General features: G+C 35.8%; 2 protein-coding genes across 6 annotated transcripts in view; one reads left to right on the top strand and one right to left on the bottom strand.

Moving 5' to 3' along the window:
- Positions 1-5,661: 5,661 nt before the first annotated feature.
- Positions 5,662-10,452, top strand: si:dkey-4p15.5 (zona pellucida-like domain-containing protein 1). Its single transcript, XM_053506907.1, has 9 exons — positions 5,662-5,764; positions 6,455-6,681; positions 6,935-7,116; positions 7,211-7,283; positions 7,376-7,473; positions 7,574-7,654; positions 7,738-7,909; positions 10,028-10,127; positions 10,346-10,452. The coding sequence occupies exons 1-9, from the start codon at positions 5,662-5,664 to the stop codon at positions 10,450-10,452; spliced, it is 1,143 nt and encodes a 380-aa protein (XP_053362882.1).
- Positions 10,453-15,255: 4,803 nt separating this feature from the next.
- sytl2b (synaptotagmin-like 2b) overlaps positions 15,256-21,294 on the bottom strand; it is a 31,658-nt gene continuing 25,619 nt past the window's right edge. For 4 of the 5 annotated variants that reach the window (XM_053507472.1, XM_053507474.1, XM_053507473.1 and 1 more), the window contains 10 exons: positions 21,140-21,193; positions 20,939-21,033; positions 20,667-20,780; positions 20,363-20,532; positions 19,736-19,838; positions 19,001-19,162; positions 18,688-18,766; positions 18,148-18,244; positions 17,303-17,508; positions 15,256-15,616 (listed from right to left, as the gene is read on the bottom strand). In XM_053507472.1, coding sequence (XP_053363447.1) covers positions 15,468-15,616; positions 17,303-17,508; positions 18,148-18,244; positions 18,688-18,766; positions 19,001-19,162; positions 19,736-19,838; positions 20,363-20,532; positions 20,667-20,780; positions 20,939-21,033; positions 21,140-21,193 — 1,229 coding nt within the window. In that variant the 3' untranslated portion in view covers positions 15,256-15,467. Of the gene's footprint in view, positions 15,617-17,302; positions 17,509-18,147; positions 18,245-18,687; positions 18,767-19,000; positions 19,163-19,735; positions 19,839-20,362; positions 20,533-20,666; positions 20,781-20,938; positions 21,034-21,139; positions 21,194-21,294 lie in introns of those variants that run through there. The other variant, XM_053507476.1, reaches the window with a different exon arrangement.

Below are 21,294 nucleotides of genomic sequence, written 5' to 3'. Positions count from 1 at the left end.
TTCCATGCAAACACAATTCAAATGTGTTCTTATAATAACGTGAATATAATAGTACAGTGTGTCTTACAGCAAACTCTTTATTTCTTAAAAGCTACAGGAGCATGTCGAATATTAATTCAGGCTGTGAGCCAAGTTCTTGAAACACTCCCTGTCTGCTGTTTGGATAAGAATGGGAAGAACTGTCTAGAACTCCACAATGAGAAGTAACAAGGCAAGCTAAGAGGCTGACTAAAAATAGACGCTACTGTACTGAATAACAGGCTGTACTAGGCTCTATCTACTACCATGCATGCAATTAACCCTGTTTTATAAAATTGGCCACTTTAATAGGAGCATCTGTACACCTGCTCAATCATGCAGTTATCCAGTTAGACAGTTATATGACAGCAATACACTGCTTGAGGTTATGCAGACACAAGTAAATAACTTTTAAGACTTTTATTAAGTATTTCAGAAACTGCTGATTTTAAGCATGTCTAGAGTTTACAAAAACTGTTATGAAAAACGAACAAACAAAAAAGTTCTGCAGGTGGGAATGTCTTTTTGATTAGAGAATGAAGATTTTTTTTCTCAGCTTTATACAAGAGTAAGTAAAAAATTATCATAAATTAAACATAATTTTAAACTAACTAACAGTAACACTATTGATCTTATCAAAGCTTTCCTAGCTCTGATATCCACAGTTACAGTGGATGCTTATTGAAAAACTGAACTTCGGAATAAACCCAGAGGACTGCTATCCAATGCATGACAATGCAAGTCCACACAGTTCTGCCCACACTGTCAACGCGCTACAAAATCCTTGTTTGTTTTGGGGCGCATATATAAGCAATCAATCTATCAGTTTAATCAATCTTTAACTGTCAACTGTCAAGAAACACCGATTTGTCATATTTTCCAATATCAATGATCTAATTAATGATCTATAGTATTAATGATGTTCTACATTTGTTTTACAATTAGATGTGAAAATCAGGAGACAAAAGCTAACATTATTTTATTATCTTTTATCTTACAATTATTGAATGTCTTTACTGTATAGCAAAAACAAAATATTTTGCCTTGCCATTCCATAGCTCTTAGAGGGCCTGTATATACACTCACCTAAAGGATTATTAGGAACACCATACTAATATGGTGTTTGACCCCCTTTCGCCTTCAGAACTGCCTTAATTCTACGTGGCATTGATTTAACAAGATGCTGAAAGCATTCTTTAGAAATGTTGGCCCATATTGATAGGATAGCATCTTGCAGTTGATGGAGATTTGTGGGATGCACATTCAGGGCACGAAGCTCCTGTTCCACCACATCCCAAAGATGCTCTATTGGGTTGAGATCTGGTGACTGTGGGGGGCATTTTAGTACAGTGAACTCATTGTCATGTTCAAGAAACCAATTTGAAATGATTCGAGCTTTGTGACATGGTTGCATTATCCTGCTGGAAGTAGCCATCAGAGGATATAAAGGGATGGACTTGGTCAGAAACAATGCTCAGGTAGCTTGGCATTTAAATGATGCCCAATTGGCACTAAGGGGCCTAAAGTGTGCCAAGAAAACATCCCCCACACTATTACACCACCACCAGCAGCCTGCACAGTGGTAACAAGGCATGATGGATACATGTTCTCATTCTGTTTACGCCAAATTCTGACTCTACCATTTAAATGTCTCAACAGAAATCTAGACTCATCAGACCATTGTTCCAGTCTTCAACTGTCCAATTTTGGTGAGCTCGTGCAAACTGTAGCCTCTTTTTCCTATATGTGGAGAAGAGTGGTACCCGGTGGGGTGTTCTGCTGTTGTAGCCCAGCCGCCCTCAAGGTTGTACGTGTTGTGGTTTCACAAATGCTTTGCTGCATACTGTACCTCGGTTGTAACGAGTGGTTATTTCAGTCAAAGTTGCTCCTCTATTAGCTTGAATTAGTCGGCCCATTCTCCTCTGACCTCTAGCATTAACAAGGCATTTTCGCCCACAGGACTCACGCATACTGGATGTTTTTCCCATTTCACTCCATTCTTTGTAAACCCTAGAAATGGTTGTGCGTGAAAATCCCAGTAACTGAGCAGATTGTAAAATACTCAGTTCGGCCCGTCTGGCACCATCAACCATGCCATGCTTAAAATTGCTTAAATCACATTTCTTTCCCATTCTGACATTCAGTTTGGAGTTCAGGATATTGTCTTGACCAGGACCACACCCCTGAATACATTGATTTTTTATTTAAAAAGTGACAATAATACATTCTAGATTCATTACATGTACACTAACAGTCAAAAGAATTTTAACTAGTATTGCATTAGGTAACTATTTAACAAAAACAACAACCACAATTAGTTGTTATTTTAATATACGAAGGTCAGATGTTCTGGAATAGTTCTTGTAAGAACTATTGCAAAACATACTACTACAACTACAACTACCTCGGGTTGTTAGAAGTAGGAAAATAAAACCTGCTTTCTTGGAATATTCCCCAGGCTGATATCTGAATACTCCCCTTTTTTTGCTGGATTGTTCTTGTTGTCAGTTGTTGTCACTGAAAGGATGTAGTGGACATGGATCACTCACAGGGCATTCAAAGATCAAGTTGAATGATATTGAAGTATAAGTCATTGTCTAATTATTTCAACTAAAATACCACTTAATCTTACCTGCAAATGATTAAGAGTAAGAATTTGGTTATGGAATCCAAAGCACAAAATGAGATCAACATTCCCATTCACTGCTTAGAACATACTCACACATCTGTCAACATACATTAAAGCCAAAACAGGACACCATAAATATCCCTTGGGACAGTGGAAAGTATATCCAGGAACAGGCCTGCTTTCTCACAAAAGAGGTATATGCTTTGTTTAGCGGGAGTGATGAATTAAAGAAAAGCTATACAGACAACATATACTCCTGTTCACAGTAATGTGGCTTTGAACAAGTTGTTATGAATATGTTGTTGCATATAATAGCTTTATTTTGGTATGCCTGGAGGTACAGTATGTGAACAATAGAAAAAAAAACAGCAATATTTAGATACTAGAATTGTTTGTGTGTTTATTTTATACAGTATTTTATTGTATATTCCCCAACCAGATGAAATACCTAAGTTGTCTAGACTAACTAAGTGTGTTCAGGACATAAAAGATTGGATGACCAATAACTTTCTTTTACTAAATTCAGATAAGACAGAGGTATAACTTATTGGCCCAAAAACCAGTACACAACAGCTTTTACAATTCAGCCTGCGTTTAGAAGGATGTACTGTTACTGCTAGCTCGAAGGTAAAAGACCTGGGTGTAATATTAGACAGTAACTTGTCCTTTAAAAATCATATTTCCAATATCGCAAAAACAGCCTTTTTCCATCTTAGAAATATTGTCAAGCTTAGGAGCATCTTATCCGTATCTGATGCAAAAAAGCTAGTTCATGCATTCATGACCTCCAGACTAGACTATTGTAATGCATTACTAGGTGGTTGTCCTGCATCCTCTATAAACAAGCTTCAGTTAGTCCAAAATGCAGCCACCAGGGTTCTCACTAGATCCAGAAAATACAATCATATAAACCCAATGTTATCATCCCTGAACTGGCTACCTGTTCAGTTTAGAATTAATTACAAAATAGTATTACTTACATACAAGGCTTTAAATGGTTTAGCTCCCACATACCTAACCAGTCTTCTGATACGCTACAAATCCACTATGTCCTTAAGATCACAAAACTCTGGACTCCTGGTAATTCCCAGAATTTCAAAATCTACAAATGTGGGTAGGGCTTTTTCATATTTAGCACCAAAGCTTCGGAATAGTCTACCAGACAGTGTTCGGGGAACTTGTTGTTATATTGAACCTGCATAACACACATGATGTTATATAATTTCTATCTGTTATCACCCAAATAAGGATGGGTTCCCTGATTGAGTCTGGTTCCTCTCAAGGTTTCCTACTATTGCCATCTCAGGGAGTTTTTCCTTGCCACTATCGCCGTCACCCTTGGCTTGCTTATCAGAGACATTTTATTCATCATTTATTCATCTCATTATTATCTAGACACATTTTTCTCACACATACACACTTCCAAATATTTTATAAAAAAAAAAAAAATTCTTTCATCTTTGGGAAGCTGCTTTGAGACAATGACCATTGTTAAAAGCGCTATATAAATAAAATTGAATTTAATTTAATTGGATATTTGAATGAACCAATGAATTAATAAAATAATAACAAATGGTTTGGGATCACTTTCTAACTCGATGGTCATTCCTGTTTTTATTTTTTTCTACATTGTAAAGCAATTCTGAAGGCGTCCAAAATATGCAACAATCTAACAGTTGATGTTAAGATGCATCTGCTTCTCATAATCTGTAAAACCTTCATAACCGCTCTAATGCAAGGTGCTGTTAATTGGTGATTTTTAAGGCTGGTAACTCTAAATTAACATCTCATCTGCAGTAGTGATAAGTTTTGGTCTTGCTCTCCTGGGAAGGTCTCCATGAAAGCCAGTTTCATCAGAGTGCGTGTTGGGTTTTGCAAATGCACTTGACAATACTGTTCTTGTAAGAATTATTCCAGAAAGGCTGCCCATTGTCTTGAAATAACAACTGACTGTTGTTTTTGTTGTTACATAATTACCTAATACTCTAATACTGTTGTTTCATAGTTTTTAAATCCCCAGTATTGTTTCAGAACATATAAATAAAATCAAATAAATCACTAAACAAAAACAAAGAAATTTGAAAGCGATCCCAATCTTTTGAGTGGTAGTGTAGGTATTTTAGGTGTAAGCCTACAGTAAGTATTAATAGTTACTAAAACATGATATACTTGATATTACATTTTTGCTGGAATTTTGTGCTGTTCTTATTACAATATTCTATTTTTAGAATGGTGCTAAATGTACCATGACTTTACTGTGTATAATAAAATGTAAGTTAAAAAAGTTGTGTATGGTTTGTAGTCTATGTCTTGGAAAAAGTACAAGTGGCTGCTCAAGAAATATCTAGTGCCACAAGATGGAGACAGGCAACATAGAGCAAAACTTCCCAAGCCAGTACAGACCAAATATGCACTGGAGGAATGATAGCACACCACACATTGATTGAACTTTTCAGAGGATCGTAATGATGAACCTTAATTACAGTCCAATGCAATAATGTAATTAGTGCAGACAAGCTTAAAGATAATTCTGGTAAAACGTTGAATGCCATAGGTTTTCCCTGTACAGTTTAAATATGGGTCCTGCTTTAGAGGGCATCACTGAAAGGTTTCATATTGCACTTGCTTTTGTGTTTTCACACCCTTCACCTCAAAGGCAGTGTTAATAAATAGGCTCACTCTGTAGGTGGAAAACAGCTATAAAGCAAAGGTGAAACTAACAGCCATATGTCTAAAAGAATTTAAGGTAAGATATTGACATGCTCTAAATATTTTTACATGGTATAGCATAGAAAACTAGCAAATGCACTTTCTGTTTTTTATTATTATTATTATTATTATTATTAAATGATTAGATTTTTTAGAAGTGTTTTAAACATATTTATTGCCCTGACCATACTGGCTCAACTAAAGAGAACTGGTAACACATCTGCTGTAGTTCCCCTCAAGACTGGTTTATTAATATGGTTGATTAACTAATGACCATCATGAAAAAAACATGTGTTTTCAGGATAATGTGGCAAGCATTGCTGATGTGTGTGACTACACTAACTGTACACTCTAAGGCTCAGACAGGCTCTGCTATATGCAGTAATCACACTACCTTTAGACAAGCAGGTTAGTATCAAGCTTTACTGTTTGTTTCACATTTTTGTATTTTATTGAAAATAGTAGGATAGAATAAATAACTGGGACTTGTAATGTACAGTATACAGGGTGTCACCTGTGTAATAGGCTTTCTCACTGAAAATTTAAATGCATACAGTGTTTGTACTTGTATGTCATGTGCTGTAACTTGTACTGTATGTCATGTGTAACTTTTATGTCATGCCTTATAAGGCTCAAGTTTTGTTAATACAGTTTGAATTGCATTCATATTTTACATATGGTCCAGAAATAATTTCTGTCCCTCCAGTTAAAGGTTCCTCAAACTTTTTCGAATCTTTGTCCTTAAACAGTGCACCCTTTATTATAGATTTTTACCAACATAATCATAATATATACTTTTTTAAATTATATTTTTATTAACTTTTAATCAATCAGTAACTTTCTATCTTGATGGTATCCAAAGACTATTTCAATGCTAACAATAAGTGCTTTATTATAGCAGGGGATTTTATAAATAAATAAAGGTAATTTTCTTTTCATAACTGTGTCCTCTCAACAACAAAAAGTCCCGGTTTGACTTGAACGATTGACTTGAACTCCGTAGTATATTTCTACCACTGGATCAGTTAGGAATTACGCCTGGTCGTAAAACACTCCAGACATTCAGACATATTATGAATAATTGTCTCTTTTTCTTAGCTGACTGGGACATCACAGTAATATGTGGAACTGATAGTATCTATCTAAGCATCCTGCTGTGTCCAGTCTACTATGCTGGCTATAATGAATCTCTCATAGCCCTCAATGGAAAATTTAACATTCCAGCCTGCTGTGGAATTGTAGACTTGAAAGCCAGTACCCCTCTCCTGAAGTTTAATTTCTCAATATCTGCAGAGCAAATGTCCCTTTGTGACAATTCTCATGAGGTATGAACTATAATTATAATCTTTTGCCCATACATCTTACACTGGGAAAAAAAGGCTGTTAAAGTGGAACCAGATCAACTTTTAATTTTACATATCAGTTACAAGATTTAAAAAAAAGACATATGCAATAAAGATTACAGTATATTCTTCTAATTTTTATTATTGCTTATTTTCATGTTTATTAATGAATTTGTTATTTTTTAATAAAGTTTTATTTTACAGAATGTTTTTAAATGAACATAAGTGTTTTTAGCTTACAGATGAAATTGTCACAGGCGAATTCTCTGACTCCAGAGTTCAGTTTGTGAACATTTCTGGAAGCATTGTTTCTTGGAACCCAGTCAGAGGTCCATTTACATACCAACCAAAGCTTATATATCAATTCTCCTGCTGCTACCTGCTGCAGTATTTGGTCAGCATCACTAAAGAAAATCCGTAAGTAGCGACTGACTGGTATAATTTATGTGTATTGTAAATTAACCTATAGATATACAAATGAATATTGATCCTGTCATGTGATTGTGTGCAGGTCAGGCATGAACAGAGCTGCCCGAGAGAACAGAGGAAGTTTTATCAATGCATTGCATGTAAATCTTTTCACTGTAAGACTGCTGTTTAATTTATTCTGCATTCTTCATTAGCATGCACGACTGCAGGAGACTGTTATAGATATGGTTTTGTTTTTATTTTTAAGAATAGGCAATATACACAACCTCTAAAAATACCCGAAAAGGGGCTACCACTAAAAACTCGGATATATGTCCAAGTTAAGGCAACAAATCTCACTAAAAGGTATTTTTTTTTATATTCAATAAAACAATCGACCGTGTAAAAAATGCAAAAGTTGACTTTATTTTTGTGTCTTTTTTTTCTGTCAACAAAATTTGTAAAGGTTTAATGTCCTGCTTGATCGCTGCTTTTCCACAACAAGCCCTTATCCAACAAGCACAGTTTATTATGATCTTTTTGTTGGGTGAGTTTGATATAAATGAAAAAAAATCACCTTTCTAGAAGATTTTATAACAGCATTGTAAGGGCAGTTTCTTTTCACTGCAGGTGCAAACGTGATGGGCAGACAGTGGTGTATTTAAATGGGGAATCCCAAGAAGCACGCTTTTCCTTTGAGGCTTTCCACTTTGTGGAGCACCAGAATGTGACAGTCTCTACATTCTATCTGCATTGTGTCACCCGACTCTGTGAGAATTCCACCTGTCCCTCCATGCTCCCGGTAACTATATTAACACCATGTTCCACCCCTGTGGCTGTGGAAACATCTGAGTTTTGTGTGAGGTTTTAATTACATTCAATAAACTGGGACAGTGGTGGATTAGTGGGTATTTTTTCTGGGTTAGTGAATGGATGGTTTTAAGTTTAAATCCCAGGGGTGTTACCGTAGTTTTGAAAATACAGTTCAATTTTAAATGGTATTAGGGAGTTCTTAGCTCCTTCTAAAAAGTTTCAACAAAATAAAAAATAAAAAATGTGTGTGTTTGCACACCAAACCTTATAGAGATTAGCTCACACAGGGAAATGTTGTGCAATTTGACAACAGAATAAACAGATGTAATGTGGCTCTCATTTAGGACAGCATTTTGCTAGACATCATTTTGGCGTACAGGCATTATTCATACACATGTTCTATATATAAGGTTCTACAGTGAGAAAGATTATTCACAATCTTAAATGTTGATCCTAATATGGAAAGTATGGAAAGTATACAAGACAGTTGCTAATCTTCTCAGGAACAGACTCCCCAGAACATTCACCCCAAAGTCAGACTGTTCAATGCTCAGACAAATACAAAAAAAAAAAAAAAGAACTATATCTTAGTCAAGAGGGTCCTTTAGCGCTTGGGCCCTAGCATTTTGTAGTTGATCATTGGAATTCTCAATATTAAGTCCAATGAGGTACTGATGCTAGTGAAGAAAGGACGTTGGGGTGGGGGAAAAATACAGATAGCAGAAACTTAAACATGGTCAAGAAGGACCAAGAAGGCCTGCAAGAACATGTAAGATAACTAAAAGAAAATTCTCCCAAAAAAAAAAAAAAATAATTCACAACATCTAGCCAGGAACACTGTGTAGGAGGTAGGCGTATCATTGTCGAGGCTCTTCAACCAAGACGATTCTTAATGAATGTAAATACAGAGGTTACCACTGGGTAACCACTGGTTAGAGTTAAAGAAAGGGACAGATTAAATGCTTATGACAGCTTTTTACATTACAGATAGATAATAGCTCTTAACATAATGCAAACACAACACAAGGCAAGGAAATTTAGAGCTAGTCACCTGACCTCAACTCTATTTAAGCCTGCTTTTCACCTTTTGTTTAAAAAAAATGAAGGCTAAAAGACCCACAAACAAGCAACAACTAAAGGCAAAGACCAGGCAAAGCATCCCAAGGGAGAAAAAAGTATTTGGTGCAATGTTCTTGCATCCAAGTAATAAAAAATTCTGAGACAGAATGTTCTCCCAGGAGAATGCTGTCTACCAGAAGTTGGAAGTAGAGTCCAAGATCTGGAAAATCTTTGGCAATGCTTAGGTAGACCTCTTTGCAGAGGCCAACTCAACTTATTGCCAATTCCGGTTCTTTTTTTTTTTTTAAAGTTGAAAAGATCACTGGCACAGGATGCACTGATGCCCAATCAAATGTGTAATATACACTTTTGGCCAAAAGCAAAAGGACAGCTGGCCACGGTAGCAATAGTGTGGTCAGGTACTGATGTTGTGCAAGAGGGCCTGGTTTGCAGCTGCCATTTTATTTCATTGGGGTTATGTTCAGGATTCTCAAGTCAACACAAGTTCTTCCACACCAACCTAGGGTGACCATGTACTTATGGACTTTATGCACAAGATTTCATGCTCACTTTATGCACAAATTCATTACCCTACTGGAACAAACTTGGGCTAGGCCCATACATTCCAGTTCATTAAAATGAAATCATTTAAAGACGTGTGTGCAATTTTGTGACAGTGTGGGTATGTCCACAGAATGTATAGATGCGATGGTCAGGTGTTCAGCTGTCCACGATAAGTTCAGGTAATGTCCAGATAATGTCCAGGAAGCATTTTTGTAAAAGAGTTTATGTGATAATTATGAGTGTGACGTAATGTGAAGTCTATAAATAAGCATCACTGCACATTTGAAATTGTTTCCTATGTACATAATAGTTTAACCTGTTAAATCTGCTCATGATCAAATACATATACTTGTTCTCATGAAATTTGGGGAGAAACAGCTCTGTATAAGTACAGGTGAAGTTCTTGATGTCCAGATATTAATTTTCATAACCCAATGAAATGTCAACTTGTTTTTCAAAAACCTGCATGTTTGTTTATTTGCAGAACTGTATAAAGAATGCAAGAAGGGCACTTCAGCTGAGTCAGTACTTAAGCAATGGGCAAACAATTTCTTCAGGACCAATCAAAACCAGAACTGAAAATAGTGAGTATGACAGCTGACTTTTACTTTAATGGTGAATATTACATCTGACTTGACACTAACAGTTGTTCAGTTTAAACCAAACAAGGAATTTGATTTAAATTTCCATGATACTTACATTTTTTGAATCATTCACTTTTTGTTAACCTAAACAAAGTGACCTTAAGTAAATCTTCAAATATTTATATTTAATTCATTGCAACATTATTTTCTTTCTCCAGCTACATCAACACACTCAGTTTATAAAGCCTGGGTGACAGGGGTCGCCATTCTCATATGCTTGTTGAGTGTCTGCTGTATTGGGCTGGTGGTGAAAATTTGGATCTGAGGGAGGTGCACATGTTCGTATTAGATCAGATTTTTTTCCAGTCCAGTAAACAGAACTACTTAAAAAAGAGTAATTAAGACAATATCTTTAATTTTTGCTCTGGAACCTGAGAAGTTGATTAATTATGCAATGAACATTTTTGTTAAATGCTTGTTAATAATTACTGTGAAGAAACTTTACAAAAACTGTACATTGTGTTGTAAAAGAAATGAGACAATAACAAAAAATACTGACAAGAAGAATATGTGTGGCCCATTGGCTTTGTGGTTTTATAGGACACTTGTGGCTCAATGGTAGGTGTTTTGTCTGCCTTGCTGAAGATATGGGTTTGATTTCCAGCTTGTGCTCAAACCCCGGCCACTGGATCCAGTGCTGGTCCCAAGCAAGGCGAAACACTGTATATTTTATATATTTATTGAATATTCCTGAAACCCAGGGCTGCCGCTAGACCCCTTTTACCGGGGCACATCCCCCGGTATTAATCTGATTTGCCCAGTAAAATCTCAAATTAGAGTTTTCACAAGCACACAATAAAATAATTTCAGACCTTTTTTCCACCTTCAACCAAAAGTAAAAAAAAACTTTTATAAAATAATATAGTTGCATAAATATGCACACCCTTAAACTTGATTTTATTACAGCACAGTCTTTTTGGGTAGGAATTTTACGTACTAGCATGGCACCTTTTGACTTGACAATATTTCCCAATTCTTCTTTGCAAAAATGCTCCAAATCTGTCAGATTGCAAGGGCATCTCCTGTGCACTACCCTTTTTAGATCACCTCACAGATTTTAAAGATTTTCTGTTTCTAAATGTTTTATCTTTTTTTGGTGAATCATCTTTTTGTTTATTTGGATGTATGCTTTGAATCATTGTCATGCTGAAAGATAAAGTTCCTCCTTATTTTCAGCTTTCTATCAGAAGCTTGAATTTTGACTAATACAATTAAAACTTGGACAATTTATTCCACAACCCGAAAAATATTAATATAAAAATAATTAATACAAGATATAAAGAAAAAATAAAACAAATAAACCGGCACTTTACCTTTGAAAAGAATCCAGACAAAGGGGTTTTTCTCTGTGTGTGTGTGTGTGTGTGTGTGAGTGTAATCGGTGTGGACATACTGTATATGTGTGTGTTTGTTTGAAGATGAGAGGAGGAGGGAGGGAGCTACTGTGTAGAACGACACATGAACATTGCTGTCACATGTACACTACTACACAGCCAGTACTTGCCAGAAATTCCTACAGCTCATTTAATGTTGCTTAGGCCTCTTTTCATCAGTAGAGTAGTATGAGGCAGTAGAGCTTTATAATCTGGTTAAAGAGAAATGTCTAAGGCTGTTGCTAAAATCATACAAACAATCTGTATTTTTTTTCTGATAGTTTGTGATTGATACAATGAATTAGATGGTACTGAGAAAACACACTCAAATTATACAAATACAAATTTGAAATATGCTTTTTGTTTGTCATGTCAATAAATCACATACTGTAGACCCCATAACACCTGCCAACATAATAACAGCCCACAAACATAAAAACCATCAAAACGTAGTACATTTCCAACGAACATAATAGCAGTTTCTATTACATTGGCAGGGATTTGATATTATAGGAAGTCTATTAATCTTACCTTCCTTTGCCCCTTTTGGTATTTTTTGGCCTAGACATTTGGTCTGTTCTGACACTGATATCCTGTTTAACAAACCTCGTACTCATAGATTCTTATAACCTGTCCTTGTCATCAGTTACAGCAGACTTTACCATCTACAAGGAATCCAGCCAAGGTGTATACTCACTTCTGAACCAAACATATATTTTGAACAAGATTTGTATCTTTGGTCACACAGAAGTCGATTACACTGAGTCTGGAAGAGATGCTGAAAAATGACTGTAACCTTAAAACAAGGAAAAACATTAAAGTGCACAGGAACCAGTAATAAATTCGCCAGTAACCAGATTTAACCAGTTTTCATCGTGATCAGCCGGGAATTTCTGTCCAACTTAGATACAGTATTTCTAATTCTGCACAATCATATTTACAATACATGCATAATCCCTTTTTCTGAAGAAAAATTCTGCTGAAGGCAATTGATCATAACCATATTCTTTTAAAAAACGATGTAATACTAATACTACTACTACTACTACTAATAATAATCTTCTTCTTCTTTGTCTTTCGGCTGTTCCCTTTCAGGGGTCGCCACAGCAAATCATCTGCCTCCATCTAACCCTATCCTCTGCATCCTCTTCTCTTACACCAACTAACTTCATGTCCTCTTTTACTGCATCCATAAATCTCCTCTTTGGTCTTCCTCTAGACCTCCTGCCTCGCAGTTCAAACCTCAGCATCCTTCTACCGATATATTTACCATCTCTTCTCTGAACATGTCCAAACCACCTCAATCTGGCCTCTCTGACTTTATCTCCAAAACATCTAACATGGGTTGTTCCTCTGATGAACTCATTCTTAATCCTATCCATCCTTGTCACTCCCAAAGAGTACCTCAACATCTTCAGCTCTGCTACCTCCATCTCTGCCTCCTGTCTTTTCTTCAGTGCCACTGTCTTTAAGCCGTAGAGCATCGCTGGTCTCACCACTGTCCTGTACACCTTTCCTTATATTCTCGCTGATAATCTTTTATCGCACAACACACCTCAAACTTTTCTTCACCCATTCCAACCTGCCTGTTTCCGCCTCTTCACCTCCTTTCCATACTCTACGTTGCTCTGGACCGTTGAACCTAAGTACTTAAAGTCCGGCATCTTCTTTACCTTTTTTGCTCCGTTCATTTTGGGTTCCCCTTATTCACACACATGTATTCCGTCTTAATGCGGCTAACCTTCATTCCTCTGCTTTCCAAAGCATACCTCCACCTCTCCAAATTTTCTTCCATCTGTTTCCTGCTCTCACTACAAAGCACAATGTGAGACTCCTGTCTCATGGAGACTCCTGTCTAACCTCATCTGTCACCCTTTTCATCACCAGAGCAAACAAAAAGGGGCTTAGATCCTTGATGCAGACCCACCTCCATCTTGAACTCTTCTGTCACACCTACAGCACATCTCACCACTGTCTTACAGCTCTCATACATGTCCTGCACCACTCTAACATACTTCTCTGCCACTCCAGACTTCCTCATACAACACCACAGCTCCTCTCTCGGCACCCTGTCGTACGCCTTCTCTAAATCTACAAAGACACAATGCAACTCTTCATTACCTTCTCTGTACTTCTCCACCAGCATCATCAAAAAAAATACTGCATCTGATGTACTCTTTTTACGCACGAAACCATATTGCTGCTCACAAACGCTCACCTCTGCCCTTAACCTAGCTTCCACTACTCTTTCACAGAGCTTCATTGTATGGCTCATTAGCTTTATGCCTCAGCTCTGTAATTGCCACAGCTCTGCACATCTCCCTTGTTTTTAAAAATACACCGGCACCAATACACTTCTCCTCCATTCTTCTGGCATCCTCTCACTCCAAGATCTTGTTAAAAAAACTAGTTAGAAACTCTACTGCCACCTCTCCTAAGCACTTCCATACCTCCACAGGTATGTCATCAGGACCAACAGCCTTTCCACTCTTCATCCTCTTCAACGCCCTTCTCACCACCCTTTTACCCCAAATTATGTATAAAATTATTGATTAATATAATTTTAACTGATGAGTTATGTAACAATTCAAACCTTTCGGGTTTCATGAATGGGAACTTTACATATGGAGACCAAAATTAATTTATTTCTATTTATACAGGGCTGTAAACATGTTTATTTTTATTGTAAAGTTGGGCATTTTAAAATTTTGGAGCCAGTTCCTTCTGGTTATTCAAGGAGCTGCATGTTTTGACACTTTTGTGTTGGCTTCATTTTTCAGAACCGGAGGTTTCTCCTTGGATATGCCAAGCCTGTATTGTTATACTGGCTTTTGACCCAGCTATTATTCTGTCGTTTTTGTGATTTCCTGGTTTACTATATTGTTGATACCTGACCTATTTGCTCATTTTTGACACCTTTGTGTGCTCCACTGCTTTCAATAAAACCACTATTTTGCAACTGCATCCACTTATGACGTGGGGAAACCACCTTACAATGAACTGAACAAGCCATGGGTTTGTAATCACCGTAAGGATATAAATATGATATACAATAAATTTTAAATCCCAAAATTTGGATTGTGAAAAGGTGGGATCATAGTTAGTGGAATTTGCAATATCACAGATTGAAACAATGTAAAGAATTCTTAATCTCTTATATTAAAAATATTGGGAATACTGTAACTTTTTAAATACACAACAAATAATCATTCATCATTTTAAGAAGTGTAAGTCACACTGTGGAAGCTTGATAGCATATATATTAAGTCTGTGATTCTGAACCCATCCAAGTGCTGATTATGTGCATAATGTTATAATTGTGATGTAATCTATTGAGGAGTAAACACCAGACAACAGTTTACAAAAAGAAAATCCTGCTTAAGGATTAATGAATTTCTAAATTATCTATGTGAGCTCAGCTTTTTAAAACAAGGAGCATGTAATGGCAAATATGTGGATGGGTCTGTCTCCTCTGCCATTTATACTGTACTATTTGTAGGCCTCGATTTCCCTTACAAAAAAAAACCTGTAAACAGGAAGGAAACTCTTAGAGTAAAAGTACTTTATCTTGCTGTGAAGATAAAGTTATATTAATAAATCTGCCCTGTTAACATGACACCATCTATTGTCAGAAGCATAACATGTAGAATACAATGAATAAACAGTCAATAAATCAACAATTTATTTTGTGCACTTTTGATCAAAATAACAATATGTGTGATGACAAAGTAAGTCACACTGCTGTGAATATTTTCAAATATTATCCACAACCTAAGCTACAGGAATACAATACAATGCTTTTAAATATGTGAAATGTTTATTCACTGATTTAATGTTACTATATGATTAGAATCTGAGTAATATAATTCAAACACTATTCATACTTGTATTTAAACATTTTCAAATGTTACTTCCTTGTATTTTTAGCTGTTGCCACCATTCTTAAAGGCAACACATCCTCCACCCACTCACTTGGTGAATCCATCATCCTTTGCCATAAAGCAATCTCTGTAGCAGTAGAGTCCATCCAATCCACTTTTTTTCCATAACTTTCCCCTGTGAGAGAGATAAAAATAAAAGGATTCTTACTAATCTCTACTCTGGATTTACTAAAGTTACTCCAGATGATAATGATGATTATTATTATTATTAGTAGAAGTGGTAGTAGTAGTATAGTATTATGAAAGTGGAAACACTAAATCATTAATAAAGTGAAACAGAAGTTATATATTTATCACTGATTATACAGTTTTGTGTGTAGGACCACCAGGGCATTTTGGGGACTCATCCCAGAACGATAATTCACGATCGTTTTAATTTTTAACGGCTTTGCAATGATGTTGCAAACAGGACAGCTTTTGGACAATGTTGTTTTTGAGAACTAAAATAATAAAATGTTGAAATAGCATTGAATGAATCACCCAAATGCAACACTGTAAATACAACTTTAAAGGTCTACCTAAATTTCTAACAGGATTTAATTAAATTTACAATTCAATTCAATTGTATTTATATACAGTCATCATTGTCACAAAACAGATTTACAGGACCAAAAGAAAATAAGAGAAAAGAGTATGAAATGTGTGAGAAAATATGTATAAATCAAAATGATCAGTTTTTCCCTGGATTAAAATTTTAATCTGACATTGTGACAACAGCTTCTCGTACATAGCACATAAAGGTCATGTCACAAATCTCTTTGTATTGTAATGTTATCTGTTTGATTTTCTTCCCGAAAGATTGTGAGGTGCATCTTAGCTGCCAAATTACTGAACTATAATATAGTGTTATGTTTGCAACTTGATCAGCATGCTCCCTAGTGGTTCATCCTCATCCCATCATTTTTGTATTAATTTAGCAATAATAATATAATAATATTAATAATAATTTAGTATCAAATCATTTTTGCAACATTGTTAGGGGCATTTGTTATCCCATTAGCATGTAGACAGCATTTTCCCGAAGGCATTTCTTTAAAGTAATTCTTTCAAAAACTTAAATAATACTAATATTGTCCCAGTGTCCAAACATAATGTACATATAGTGCACATTAATAAATTATTATCGCCACAACCATTCGACAACCCAAAAAATTCTTGCTGTGATTAATAAATGGAAGTATGGCCTGTTTAGACAGAACAAGGCTGTCAAGCACAGTTGTTCCTCAGATGTGCTGTAATATCATCCACAGCATTTCTAAATAAGCATACCGTCACTGGGCTTGAAATGATACAAACTGCCTAAGGTTTGAGTCACCTTATTAGTTTTGAACATTCAGCCAACATCAGAACAGTATATGGTGTAGTACTCCTAGTTTTAATATTTGCAAATAATAACATCTCAGCCAGGAGCAGTACTTCTTCAAATGGGTGATGTGAGGCTACTTAAAACTTCATGAAGGCATTCATATTTTAAGCAAACAAACCAAAAAAAGAAGCCAGAAATCAGAAAATCTGAAAATATGACTTGCAAATATGAAAATAATAGGCAGGTACTTAACTACACATGATAAGCCAATATTATGTAGAAAACATTTCTTGTGTATTACATTTTCCTCAATAAATGCTTTACATTCACAGTGGATATAGGAGCATAGCCAGTCTTTATCTTACCATACAAAATAAATCTAGTTATTTAAAAACAGATGTAAATCTAATAATCTAATGACCATGAGGGCTTACGATAAACTAACTTCACATCAAACAACAAGTTATATAAACCAGTGATACTGTATGTCTGTACCTGTTCCCAGGCCGAGTCTCAGTCCTCCAACCAGATGATCAACCAGTCGGTCGTGATTCCACACTGCGAGCTCCACACAGGCCTCCTTCAGGTCCTCTGTCCTGAATCCATCATAGACCATTGTGTGGTTAAACACAGGACTTGCTGTCTTCTTTACCAGTCGTGTCTTCTGACAGCTCTTTTTGCTGGTGTCTGGCAGTACACAACTATAAAAACAAACACAAATCATGATGGGTGCTTTAGGATTAATATTAGCATTAATCTTGACATAGAACTGAGATAACATTTAAAAATGTTTTTGAGTTGTTTAACGAAATGTAACATCTAAAATGGGCACTTTACCATAAATAGGCCACATGATTTAAATCCGTACTAAATACAACAAATTTATCAATTATATTAGTAACAAATGTGCGTTTTTCAAAAAAAAAAAGTTCACTTCAAGAAATCATTAGATCACTTCAAGGTCACTTCAAGAAATCATTAGATTTGATAGACTTTAGCTTAAATTAGGATGCACAATGTTTGGTCCTATGCTCCCAGAGACACACTTACACAAATATGAATCTTGGAAAACATGCACTCACATGCACACATAAACACACACACTCAATATTGCAGAGGAATTCATTCCCTTGCAGTATGCAGATGTGCAACAGATTGCAAAACAGCTTTTTTTTGGCAAATTTTACATCTGTTACGCACTAATACATTTAGCAGGGCCCTGCATAACTGCAAATATTACACATCAATCTGTAGTCATGATTACACAATAAAGCAGAACAGTGAGAGGATGAAAGCATCAGTGCCATAAGGCAATATTTTCTGCTCTTTGAGGACGTTACCATTTCACATATGGGTTTACAGAACCTCGGATAGAAGGAAGGTTCTTGCAGTCTTTGACCCAGATGTGAATTTCACCTGATCCTAGGACTGACTTTGCTGAAATAGAGACAATAAAAAAAAAAAATAAATTAAAAGACACATTAGCACTCAAAAATAATCTTCCCATTCTGAGGACTTCTGAGGGTTTATTTACTTTAATGACTATATTTACTTTATTTGACATTCATATACACACATGGCAGTAAAAGGACTGCTGCTGTGATGAGCTCCTCCCAGAACTCTCTGTCACAATACACCGATAGTGAACATTCTTTTAATACACTTAGAACTGCTTGGCACTTCTATTGAACTGTATTGTGACAGTGACTATTATGATAAACACTGTACAAATAAAACTGAATTTTATATCAATGTAAAATAAATTAATCAATTTTAGACAGTTGCTATATAGTCCACAGGAACCCTTTAGTAGACAAAAGGATTTTATGATTTATATATGTCACGAGTTACAAACGTATTGGAAAGGGTTCAGCTCTTACAGAGGTAAGAGTGAGGTAAGAACCGTATGGCCAGTCTCATCTCTCCTCTATCATCTGTTGACAGGATACTGCCTATGTTCTGAAAGGATAAAGGAATCTTGAGATAAGACAAAACCATTTTATCTACAAAATCTGTTTAATAAAATGAAAAATATACAATGCAATCTAAAATTCAAACATTCATTCAAATTCTAAAAAAATTAATATTTGGGATTTTTTTGATGAAAAAATGCTTATGAAAAGAATTATTTAAAGTGCTTAAATATATTTATACAGTAATTTCCTAAAAAGGTAAAAAAACCCTATATCTTACCCTTGGTTTGAGAGATAAACAGTTTATCTGAGGATTTTCAAAGTCCCACTTGGAAAGATCAATTTCTGTTTCTCCCAGAAAACTGTTGCGGCCAAATGTGTCATTGTGCCAAACAGACAGGTTAAGCATCTGGGTTTTTAAGTACTCCATTCGAACTCTATACTATATGAGGTTAAATAAGAAAGTAAAATACTGTGGTTAAAAATTAATAACTATGTTTTTATGTATAAAATATATGTAGCTGTGTTTTTATTGTTTGTATTGTGTGCACTTTAATTCCACCACAAATTAATTTCCAAGTGCAGTTAATGTACAGTTCTGTGTAAAAGCCTTGAGCATCCCCTGATTTCTTCACACTTTACTTCCAAAGAGCCAGACTTTCATATATTTCTTAATGTACTCTTGAGGAATTGTTCTCTAGGTTGTCATTGGCTCTCATTTTTAATCCAGTCCTTATACCTGAGCAGTTTAAAAGGGAACTTAGGAATCATTCAAGCACAAAAAACACATTTAACTAACTAAACCCAGGTGGAAATGATGACAGATGATCAGACCAGTGATTAGTATACTGTTGATGCTGAATGCTATGGAGTTGCAACAGACAAAAGGTAAAAATGAGGTTGCCGCTGAGGTTGTTGCATAATTGAATTTAATAAAGAATAAAGTAAATGGATAGCTCAAGACTTTTTTACAGTACCATATATGTACATTTGTAAGTTATTTTATTATCTTTACCCTTAAAATCTCATTATATGTTGGGTTCAAGGTCTTCTTTTTCACTGATGTTTTCCTTTTTCCCAAATTGGCAGTGTCAGGAATAAGGTAACTTTTAACATATCTAAAACAAGAGCAAGTTTAAGAAGGCATTTATTTTTGATTCACATAGAGTATACACTTACTGTCCATTTTTTTACGAACACTGGTAAACATCTCTTTATTTACAGTATGCATGTATCTAATAAGCCAATCACATGGCAACAATGCAATCTCTTGGAGATACAATTCTGAGTAGCAAAGTGAAAAACACCCATTGTGCTCTCCGACCAAGGGAGCAACTTCAGCCAGAGACTGGTTACTACTAAGTGTTCTACAGACCGCAGTCTTCAAAAAACTTGATCTAAGGCCGCAATGGGTTCAGGCTTACCTAACCTACACTGATGAAGATTGTGTAGTCCTATTTAACCTTCATCTATCCAGTTTTAATGGTCCTCGATGTCTGATGTGTTGTTTTGCTCTACATCACATGATTTTCTGATTGGATAATTGCATGAATGCGTAGGGCTATAAGAGTTCATATTAAAGCTATTATAAATTACTCTTAACAGAGACACTGAGGCAGTACAAACGTTCCAGACTACGCACGGGTCAGATCGATTCCTCTTCACATCTACCGCGGCCAGATTTTGGCACTGAACCACAAAGATGTGGAACTCCCTCAGCTTTTGAACATAGTTGATTGAAAATTGGATGGTTCCTTGAACATCAACATTGGCAAAATCTACACTGGAAAGACTCAGGATGCTCGAGCTCATCTGTGGAGGATAAACACGTGAAGAAACTGAGGGCCAGGAAAATAAGTAGTATCAATAAAACATTAGGATATATTGATAGCGTAGCAACAGCACATGTAAAACCTAATGTTTATTGAAACATTAAGCAAACAAACCGAAGACACCGTGGGCATGCGTGAGATGTTGCTTGGTTTAGTTTGCGGGCTGCTGTATTTCCAGTACTTGCCACTGTGGGAGCTGCACTCTGAGTCACTCACATCTCCATCATTCTACATAATAAGCACAAATACATACATTTTGAACAAATCTCAGATTTCATTGTGTGCTTGAAACTTCGCAACTAGCCTCAGCAATTTTGGCATATTGCTCTTAGTGTTAAGAATCCATTATTAGCAATAATAATTAATTCTATATGATCATACTATACCTCATTCTCCAGGAATGAAGGAACCGATTTGCTGATCTTCCTCAAGTGCTCCTTATCTGAGAAGGAAGACGAGGATGGGGATGGCGTACTGGAGACTGTACGTATAAAAGAAAGAAACATATAAAAATGCTTATCTTAGTTTTTTATATTTGTCATGAATGCCTAATGACAAAATGTTTTCTCAAGAAAAGAACTTCATACTTGCATAGCTGCTAGGCATGGAATCATCCACGCGTTTGCTTTTTCTAGTTTGTCCTACAAAAGAAGAGACCACATCAAAACATATTAAAACGTCAAGCTTATTCTGTGCTGCACAATGAGACATTTTACCCACCATACAGACAAAAGGGTTTAAT

Source organism: Clarias gariepinus, chromosome 11, assembly GCF_024256425.1.
Source record: "Clarias gariepinus isolate MV-2021 ecotype Netherlands chromosome 11, CGAR_prim_01v2, whole genome shotgun sequence".
NCBI classification, from domain to species: Eukaryota; Metazoa; Chordata; class Actinopteri; order Siluriformes; family Clariidae; genus Clarias; species Clarias gariepinus.
This window is presented reverse-complemented; position numbering and strand designations above follow the sequence as displayed.

Coding starts and splice junctions, on each gene's coding strand:
- si:dkey-4p15.5 (XM_053506907.1), top strand. CDS start 5,662: ATGTGGCAAGCATTGCTGATGTGTGTGACTACACTAACTGTACACTCT. Junction 5,765..6,454: donor CACTACCTTTAGACAAGCAG/GTTAGTATCAAG, acceptor TCTTTTTCTTAG/CTGACTGGGACATCACAGTA. Junction 7,117..7,210: donor AGCATCACTAAAGAAAATCC/GTAAGTAGCGAC, acceptor GATTGTGTGCAG/GTCAGGCATGAACAGAGCTG.